At 50.6% G+C, this 10,052-nt stretch overlaps 1 protein-coding gene across 3 annotated transcripts; it reads left to right on the forward strand.

Moving 5' to 3' along the window:
- The first annotated feature begins 2,338 nt into the window (after nt 1–2,338).
- Nucleotides 2,339–8,313, forward strand: gdnfa (glial cell derived neurotrophic factor a). Of its 3 annotated transcripts, none has more exons than XM_023808555.2 (4): nt 2,339–3,349; nt 3,463–3,570; nt 5,166–5,396; nt 6,865–8,313. In XM_023808555.2, exons 3-4 carry the CDS (start codon nt 5,192–5,194, stop codon nt 7,395–7,397), a joined length of 738 nt encoding a protein of 245 aa, XP_023664323.2. In that variant the 5' UTR covers nt 2,339–3,349; nt 3,463–3,570; nt 5,166–5,191; the 3' UTR covers nt 7,398–8,313. The 3 variants fall into 3 exon arrangements, with proteins under 3 accessions (XP_023664323.2, XP_023664324.2, XP_023664322.2); XM_023808556.2 differs by lacking the exon at nt 3,463–3,570 and having other exon boundaries at nt 2,339–2,839; nt 3,068–3,349; XM_023808554.2 differs by lacking the exon at nt 3,463–3,570.
- The last annotated feature ends 1,739 nt before the right edge of the window (nt 8,314–10,052 follow it).

A 10,052-nucleotide genomic window follows, 5' to 3' on the forward strand; every position in this document is an offset into this window, starting at 1 on the left:
GAAGCTGCAAAGGTGAGGTCGGCGCACAGATAGAGAACTTAAAGTTAACGCCTCGCAAGGGTGTCTAAATAAGGCCCACTGCACTGACTGCCAGCTATGATCCTGGGGATTATATTTAACCACACATGCATGTCAATGGAGAAGCAGGAGGCTGGAATTCACTACGGAATGAGTGTCATTAAATGTCATCAGAATTACCAGTGGTCACATGACATTGTTTCTCCACTCCATGTCACTGTTCTGCCACTCATATTTAGCTGAAGAAAGATTATATAAGCCCTATATATGGCAGAGCACGCCTGACTGCCTCATTCCAGTGAGGATTGCAAACATCCCGTACACAGCAGAAATCTTGCAGGATCAGAGTTTAGAGTGGAGCCTTTTAAAGTGAAATTGCCAGCGAGCACAGGATAGTATGGGAAGTGTCCAGTGCGAAAGCGTAGCTGCCCTGCAGAGGAGCCATGTGCAAAGTCTGCAGGGAGGCTTCAGGATGACCCAGGGCGGACTGCACCATGGTCCAGGGGCCAGATACAGGTCATAGCTGGCCGAAATGCTGCCATGCACCACGGTCCAGGGGCCAGATACAGGTCATAGCTGGCCGAAATGCTGCCATGCACCACGGTCCAGGGGCCAGATACAGGTCATAGCTGGCCGAAATGCTGCCATGCACCACGGTCCAGGGGCCAGATACAGGTCATAGCTGGCCGAAATGCTGCCATGCACCACGGTCCAGGGGCCAGATACAGGTCATAGCTGGCCGAAATGCTGCCATGCACCAAGGTCCAGGGGCCAGATACAGGTCATAGCTGGCCGAAATGCTGCCATGCACCACGGTCCAGGGGCCAGATACAGGTCATAGCTGCCCGAAATGCTGCCATGCACCACGGTCCAGGGGCCAGATACAGGTCATAGCTGGCCGAAATGCTGCCATGCACCACGGTCCAGGGGCCAGATACAGGTCATAGCTGGCCGAAATGCTGCCATGCACCACGGTCCAGGGGCCAGATACAGGTCATAGCTGGCCGAAATGCTGCCATGCACCACGGTCCAGGGGCCAGATACAGGTCATAGCTGGCCGAAATGCTGCCATGCACCACGGTCCAGGGGCCAGATACAGGTCATAGCTGCCCGAAATGCTGCCATGCACCACGGTCCAGGGGCCAGATACAGGTCATAGCTGGTCGAAATGCTGCCCTGCAAAATACAGCCAGATGTGATTAATCTTTTCCCATAAACAGGAAGTAGAAGTCTGGTCACCTGTTAGCCCAGATGGAAAATTCATAGCAAATGTTACCAGGAAACCTCCTACATGAATCCACAATGGATTGAAGGTTCAGGGTGTGCAACAAAAAGATTTAAAAATGTTTTATATGTCCAGGATAAACCATATTCATGGAATCCACCTCTATACATGCAGCCTGAAAATGCATATCAGTTTTACATTAAATGTGTCCTAAACTCACAGTGTTTACAAATACAGTCGTTCCGGTGTTTCCCACCCAACATGCGCAGAGTTGGTTCTGACAGGGGATGCACTTCACAAATAAACAGGCTTGGTCAGGTTTGGGGTTGAAGTCTGCCGGCTGTTCAAGCTGAACAATTCGCGGAGCTTTTGGTCGGCTGACACCATCGTGAGGATGGTCATTCATCATGCCGCCTCAGCTTGAATTGTCCATTTTTTTTCGAGGCAAAGCATGGAATTTTCTCTCAAAAAGCATCACAAGCAAATTTAAGTGGACAAAAACTATTAACCTTCTCAGGAGTGTTGACTCACGGTAAATAAATAAGTGAAATTCGTGTTTTGCTTTTGGCTTCGCTATAAAAACATTTTAGAAAATAAAATCGATGTACTAAAACTGCTTAATGTTTCTACAAATATATTACAAATGAAAATATTTTGTAGGGTTGACACTGGTAAACTGGGAAATGTTGAAATATTACTTTCTCACTTTAAAAATATGATCCTAATCAGGGGCGTTGCTAGAGATTTTGGGCCCCATGAAAGCATATCATATTAGGCCCCCCAGTCCAAACCAATCCAGTTATTTTCCTAATTTTTTAGGGCCCCTGTCACTCAGGGGCCCTTGGAATCGTCCTAGCTTTCCTCCCCCTTACGGCGCCCCTGATCCTAATTATAAATATTAAAACATAAAAGTATACCAATGAAAGCTCAAGAACTGAGTTTAAGTTACCACAGATATAGAACATCAAACACGTGTGCCAGTTTATCCTTGTCTCACCTAAATAATATTCACCCTGCCATCGTACGCAACTACACACAACCACAGAAAGTCTGGATGAGAAAAGAAATATTTGCATTCTCCCGCATTCTGATAAATTTTGCAACATAACTCATGGCAAGAACTTGCTGATAAGCACCACATGACAGCTCAGCGTGCGTCATACAAAAATTATCTCATTCAGTATAAAACAACAAAAGTCCGCTTTTTTTGTATGACGTATTTCGCTGTTTTGCGATGGGGACCGACGTTTTCCAAAGCGCTTGTTTTCAGCGGGAAGCACGCATGTACCTCCTCGTAAGAAGGGCTCCGTGGATCAGACTTAGTGCGCCTGACATCCTATACAAGAACATAATGCAGCTGACATAATCCCCGAGACATCCCAAATTCGCCGTCCGAAACCAGAGAAGCCTTGCTTTGAACATATAAGCTTAAGTTTGGTCATTACCGACTTCTGATGGTGGTTAAAAAAGTGGGATAATATGGGAGGACGGACTTTGGGGACGTCAGCAGGCTGGACAGTATAAATCCTTCAGGGTCTGTGTATCTCCAGAGAAGATGTGGTGTTTAGGCAGACAGACGCTCACCAGCGGACTCCGGTAAGCGACCACAATCTGGAGTTACAAAGCAGCCTGGGCTGTGCCGTGCTGGGACACGGACGGATCGGATTGTGGATGTACTGCTTGGCAGCACTTTGCTGGATTTGCTTTTCCTGTTGAAGTCGCTCAGATGTTAAGCTCTCTGGCCGAGGCTTGGCTGCCAGGTGCTGCTGACCGGACCACCGATGCATTCTTTTGACTGGCGCTTCTTCTTATTCCCCTTCCCAGCGTGGGACGCAGCATCCATTTACTGTGCAAGTGAGCTTCAGGTCCAGGAGACCCCGGGGTCCCTCGGCTGAGGGGGAAACACATACGCGACATTACACGCCGGAGGATTTTGTTCTCCCATGCGCCTTTGGACACAGAGTATCAGGTCAATACGCACGCCGTAGTCTGGATAACGAGACGCAGTTTGAAACATCTCCAGGATCTGGGGCATAAGATGGATGATTAAATGCATGCTGACCAGTTTTCTGGGAGGACAGCTGGTCTGAATGGGACCAATTTAAGGTGAGTTGGAAGTCCGTACCAGCATTTAACGGGTCCGCCATGGGTCGGTAATGGTCTGTTTGTCTTCCATTTGCGCCATATTCACAACTATTATTTTTATCTTGTCCCTTTAGCTGTGGAAGTACTGCCTTTGGCCGTATTTAAGTTAAGGTTACTTGGAACATCTGAAGAAACAGCCCTGAATTAAAAAGACGGGAATGCCTCATTACTTGTGTTTCTAAGTAAGTGTAATTTCTTTAAGGAGTTAAATTATCCGGATTAATCATGACCAGAAAGGCGCTGTTTTCCTTTAACACATATCCGCAATGATCTGCGTCCGGGCGGGTACGAATACATTTAAAAGCATTTATCCTGCTTAGTGCGCTTCCATCAATGCCGTCGGAGCGCAGGTTGAACGCCTCCCGCAGCGCGCCCATGGTCGTGCGGGTCCCCGGTCGTGCGGGTCGAACGCTTCCCAGCGCGTCCCTGGCTTCAAGCGTACGAGTTGGGAACGTCCCCTATCTGTCGTGCCCAGTGGCCAAAGAAGTGCACACTGGTGTGTTTTATCGCATTCATTCGGCTGGTAGAATCATTATCCAGAGATCTGAAACTGTTAAATATTTAGGAGATTTAAAAAGCGAGCCGTAAACGCGATATTGTGCCCAATAAGGGGAGGTATTGGTGGTAATGTGACGCAGAAGGATGCAATTACGAGGTTTCACACATTCAAATTACCGTCAAAAATGCTGGGCAGAAATGTAAACAGTATTTCCTGTATTTCTTAAATAACATGACGTTTAAAGTGCCTGTTAAAAAGAAGGGGGTGTTAAATTCCGTCGTTTCTTTAATTCTTGTAGTTGTGAACAGGAGCATAAAAACGCATGTCATGGGAGGGCCTTTTCACCGTGCTGCACCTTAAACAGCTCCCGTAAGACTAATAATGATACTTATGCGTTTCCTTAAATTGTGAACTGCATCGATTTCTAGGACAAACACTCATGTTTATTAGCTCTAAGCCCAAGAACAGCCCGCGTGCCGTGACCAGGCGCATACCAGGACACAAACGGGCTTAATTAACTATAGTTCATTACAAATTACAGTGTGGCAATCCTGCATCTATTAAAACAGGCAGCCAGGGGGAAGTTTACGAAGTCCAAGTTAAATAAATGCCAGCCCAGGACCTAGTTACTTAAAGACTTAAAGTCTCGCTACGGAATCATGAGACTTTTTTTTTCTTTTTTCTTTCTTTAGTGTGGTTGGCTTCATCTAGTGATAACATCATAAACTTGAACAAGTGTCCTGTTCAGAGAAACACTTGGCAAAAAGGATGCCTGGTACCTGGATATTCGACTGTGTCCCCTGCTTGCGCTGGGCTCCAGGCCCATCATTAGGACATTTCCTCTCCCCCTGCCATTTATAACGTCAATCTATATTATTCAGCTCTAAGGCCAGAAAACCTTCTTGACTAGGCACCCCTCCCCCCCCCCCCAAAAAAAAAAACGTTACTAGAGGTGTGTTAAGTAGGAAGAACAAAGGTGTCACTTTCCTGCAGCATTCCGGCATCCTGGCTCCTAATTACGCGGGTCCCTCTCTCACACAGTCCTGCTCCGCTGTAGCACCCTGTCACTCTCCCCCCATGCCAAGGAACAGAGGCTCCCGTAAAGCGCACTGAGCTGTCAGCCCCCGTGTTCAGCGCTGACGTGCTGCTGCAGTGGTTTGCATTTTGTTCTGCTGGCTGTTATCAGCACATCTTCGAAGCAAAAATGCATAACCCTGAACTCACACGTGTGATTTACCGAGGAGCTCCGAGGTGTAACTCACCGTGGCCTGTCTGCAGGAACCGTTACTGGAACGGCATCTAAAATGAAGTTATGGGACATTCTGGCCCTGTGTGTGTCGCTGGGCGCCGTGTCCGCCAGACCCGCCAGACATCGCCTGCCAGCAGAAAATCACCTTCAGGTCCTGGAGCTGAAGCCTGAGAGAGGACATCTGGCGATGGAGGGTACCTGGTCCGAGTACCAGCAGCGAGGTCAGGAGAACCTGCAAGAACCTCCCTCTTCCAAACTGAGTAAGTATGTGTGTCTTGTCGTTTGCCTCTTCTGCTAATAATGACATGTAATGATGTGTGTGTGTGTGTGTGTGTGTGTGTGTATATATATATATATATATATATATAAATAAAAGCAAAAAAGAAATGTATAGGAATCCCTGAAAAAAGATAACATGCACTCCTGTGTAACCCGGGTGACCAACGTCTCCTGTGTAACTCGGGTGACCAACGTCAGAACCGGACCTGGTTCTGTAAGCAGACAGGTCCTGAAGTCGTGGTACTGTGGAAGTTCACAGGATCTGTGGCGTCGCCCTCGTCGGACCACCTGAAGCTGGCCTGTGGATTATTTATTGGGAAATCAGTGAGGCTTCAGGGAGAACCTGTCATCAGTAACACAGCCCGAGATGGAGCCACCGGGTCCAGCACCGCGGGCAACCGTTTGATCACCGGGGTGCCGAGGTCGTAGCCGTACATCTTACAGGTCGACCTGCACTAGCCTTCGCTGGGTCTCTGGGATCTGGGCTGTCCCACCAAAGCTCTGCATATCTGTCAGGGAGCCAAGCTATTGCAAAGAACTGGAAACAGATGTGGATCTGAAGGACACGCCACTCGGTGCTTGAAAAGTTCTTCGCCCGGTTCAGACGGAGGCCCGCTAGTGTTTATGTTCATTTTAGCGGCCGTGAGGGCTAGGAATTTCATTTGTTTAGAGGAACCTGGTGCTGTCCTGTTCCAATCCGGCTGTTGGCTTGTAAGGTTCTTTACGAGCAAGGGAAGATTTTATAAGGTATTATTAGCCCTTGTGTGTCCAGGGAGCGAGATCTCGAAGAAACGTTCAGCAGAAGGAGACCTTGCTTTGGGTGGGTAGGGTTAGGGTTAGGGTTACCTGCAGCCCTAGGTGTTTGCTAAGGGATGCAAGCAAGCCGTTACTTGGTGGACAGCTGGACACGCACCCAGAATTATGTTGGGTCACCCCAGCTCTGGCTATCGTAGAGCAGGGTCTCTGTCTGCCTGTCCGAGGCCCCGTCCGACCACCCCCACCCGAGGCTGACATGGCCGCCGGCCCAGGCGGGTGTGAGACCTGCCATATCCTGGTGGATTGCATTTCTAAGTCGCCAGGCAGTGGGGCAGGTGACACGTCCCACAGAGGGCTCAAATTTTCACACCTTGGCTGAGCAGACAATAGTGTCACCCCCTCATCTTTGGTGTTATATAGATAAGTGAGTCAGAGAGGCCAGTCAGGCCAGCAAGGTGACCCCCCCACTATGCTGACACACATGGGCTGCGGTTGTAGTCATTACGTCTGTCACCTTTGTCACTGGCGGTAGAATACTGAGGCCACATGACCCCTCTTTATGTGTTGCTTCTGAAAAACATCCCAGACCATATTTGGGTAAACAGGGTGTTTGCTATCAGTGTGGGTGGATCTCTTACGGAGAGTCCTTGCTTATGGGGTAACATGGTGACATGGTGTATTCTATCCCCACAGTCTCAGCCAGTCCGCTGTACCCCGGGCAGCTGGAGGACGTGATGGATTTCATTCAGACCACCCTCAGTAGACTGCCCCGCGCCTCAGAGTGGGATGAGAGCACCTGGGCCATAGGGCAGCGTGGCCGGCGGAGGGGCGGGGCCAGCCGAGACGGAATGGGACGAATCAGAGAAGAGAAAAAGAAAGGGCGGAGCCATGGGAGGAACAGGAGGCGGGGTCAGGGGCAGGTGGGGGGCGGCGGCAGTGGCTGCGTGCTGAAGCAGGTTCACCTGAACGTGACGGACCTGGGGCTGGGCTATCGGACTAAAGAGGAGCTGTTGTTCAGATACTGCAGTGGGCCCTGTGCGGATTCAGAGACCAACTATGACAAGATCCTGAACAACCTGAGCCACAACAAGAAGCTGACCCCGGACAACCCGGCTCGTACCTGCTGCCGGCCCATCGCCTTTGACGACGACCTCTCCTTCCTGGACGACGACCTGGTTTACCACACGCTGAAGAAGCATTCCGCCAGGAAGTGTGCCTGCATCTGACCTGTGGCTGGCCAGTGCGTACCGTTCATAACCAAGGCTGCTGCTATCTTTTTCGGGAGAAAAGGAACAACCATTTACACCACCTGTAGGGGGCAGCGGATGTCCCTGGACAGAACCCCCGGAAATGAAATGTGTTTCAGCTGCGGTGTCGGCACGGAGGAGATAAGATGAAAGGACAGCAGAAACGTCACACACACCTTCCCTGAAAAGGGTGCTGAGGGATTATTGGATTGCACCTGTTGAGAGTCATGCAGCATGGAACGGATCTGTTTACACGCACGGTCATTCTGAACTCACCATAAAAATCCAACTCTGATACAGCAACTCGAATTCCTACCTACAAAAATATATAAATATTTATTTTATTTACATTGAATTAACTTATTGATATTTATTATAGTCCATTTTATAAAAGTGAAAGTGTTTTTGTTTTTCTTATTTATTTGAGCTTTTTGCTTCGATCACTGCCAAAGAGGACACGGTTTGGGGGCTGACCAGTGAAGCGGCCTGACCTTAACAGCATTTAGCCGTAAGGAAGCTCTGTCTGGCCATCAGAGTACAGAGGGGGCACCTCAGAAACAGCACTGTGCACAGAGCTGGAAACCAAAGCCAGGCAGCCTGCAGGCCCCTCTCTGATATGCCAGCCAGAATTGCAGGTCCCTGACAGACCAGGCAGAACCATACGACCAGTTGCTGATAGGCCACGTGGTTCTGGCTAGCCTGTCGCCAATAAGCAGAATTGCAGGTCCCTGATAGACCAGCCAGAACCATACGACCAGTTGCTGATAGGCTAGCCTGAAACACGTGGCCCGTTGCCGATAAGCCAGCCAGAACCATGCGGCTCAGTGCCAATAAGCCAGCCAGAACCACACAACCCATCACCGATAGGCCAACCAGAACCACACAACCCATCACCGATAGGTCAGCCAGAGCCACGCAGCCCATTGCCGATAGGCCAGTCACAACCATGTGGCCCGATGCCGATGGACTGTGTGGTTCTGGCTGGCCTATCGGCGATGGGTCGCATGGTTCTGGCTGGCTTATCGGCATTGGGCCCAAAGGTTCTGGCTAGCCTATCAGCAACTGGCCGCATGGTTCCACCAGGCTTATCGGTGATGGGCCACGTGGTTCTGGCTAGCCTATCGCCGATAAGCCATGCAGATCTGCAGGCCTCTCACTGATACACCAAGCAGAACCACATAGCCCATTGCTGATAAGCCAGCCAGAACTGCAGGCCCCTCACTGATAGACCAGCCAGAACCACGTGGCCCCACGCCAAAAGGCCAACCAAAACCATGTGGCCTGTAGACGTCAGGCCAGCCAGAGCCACATGGCCTGTCGTCGATAGGCCAGCCTGAACCTTGCGGCCTGTCGCCAAAAGGCCAGCCAGAACCACGTGGCCCATCGCCGATAGGCCAGCCAGAGCCCCGCAGTCCGACGCAGATAGGCCAGCCAGAACCACATGGCCCATCGCCAATAGGTTAGCCAAAACCTTGTGGCCTGTCACCGATAGGCCAGCCAGAACTATGCAGTCCGAGACCGATAAGCCAGCCAGAACTGCAGGACCCTCACTGATAGGCCAGCCAGAACCAAGTGGCCCATCGCCAATAAACCAGCCAGAACCACACGGCCTGTTGCAGATAGGATAGGCAGAACCATTGCCTGTGGGCCGGCCAAAATCATGCAGCGTGCCCCCAATAGGCCAGCCAGAACCATGCAGCTTCCTGCTGATAGGCTGGTAAGAATGGTGCAGCCCCTCACTGATAGACCAGCCTGCAGTAACCATTCAGCCACAGGTTTTGTCTTTGGAGTGTAACGTGAAATACAGTGACGAGTTTCCCTTTGACCAGCTTCTGTCCCCCAGTGGCTCATGCCAGGGTACTGCCGGGTCTCAGAGGTGAGAGGGAGCGCAGAGGGGCACCCGACACCACATCTACCCCTCCCCGTCCCCCTAGAGTACGGCTCTGCGGAAAGGTGTGCATTACCGCACCCATGACAGTCCCCGCCCCCCGCTTTCAAACGCCCTTTAATGTGGTTCCTCTCCCTCCCCAATGTTTAACATTCCAATCTGAGCAGGTATCACCAACAGGTGAGCCAAAGCTGTCGATCGACAAATCCATGAAACAGCGCAACAGGACCCTCCCAGCACGTCCGCCTGCACAAATCCCTCTTTCAAATCCCTCTTTCCACGGGCCCTTTTGATACATTGTGTTTTTTCAAATTTGGACATTTTGAAAATATTTCTAAATGTCAGGGATGTGATGGATGGCAGATGGGGCCACAGGCCTGTCAAACCTCAGACCGCCATGTCCGCCCCCCCCCCCCCGCTGCCGCCCCAGGCTGCTGCTTCCAGATGCTGTGCGGTAATGTGACTGCAGATGGCGACTCACTGTGTCACGTCCCTCCGCCACACACACGCCAGGGCCGTGACCGCGAGGCGTGCTGCAGATAGCGCCTCTGGCACTGATGATCACACGTGTGTAACAGGCTGAACCAAAGCTCTCCGCGCTATTTTTGTACAATATACATTTTGTATTTTTTTAATGGAATTAAATTTGTTCCTATGACTGCCAGTGGTACTCGTTTCCACCTGCCTGTCTGAATGCGCCCGGCGCTGGATGCTGACCGCCAACCTTCACCCCAAGACAAATTTTC

This window comes from Paramormyrops kingsleyae, chromosome 7 (genome assembly GCF_048594095.1).
Source record: "Paramormyrops kingsleyae isolate MSU_618 chromosome 7, PKINGS_0.4, whole genome shotgun sequence".
NCBI lineage: Eukaryota > Metazoa > Chordata > Actinopteri > Osteoglossiformes > Mormyridae > Paramormyrops > Paramormyrops kingsleyae.

Bases quoted from the DNA above. Each gene is read 5' to 3' on its own strand.
- gdnfa (XM_023808555.2), top strand. From the start codon at position 5,192: ATGAAGTTATGGGACATTCTGGCCCTGTGTGTGTCGCTGGGCGCCGTG. The intron at 5,397-6,864 runs GTAAGTATGTGT...CTATCCCCACAG, and splicing joins ACCTCCCTCTTCCAAACTGA to TCTCAGCCAGTCCGCTGTAC.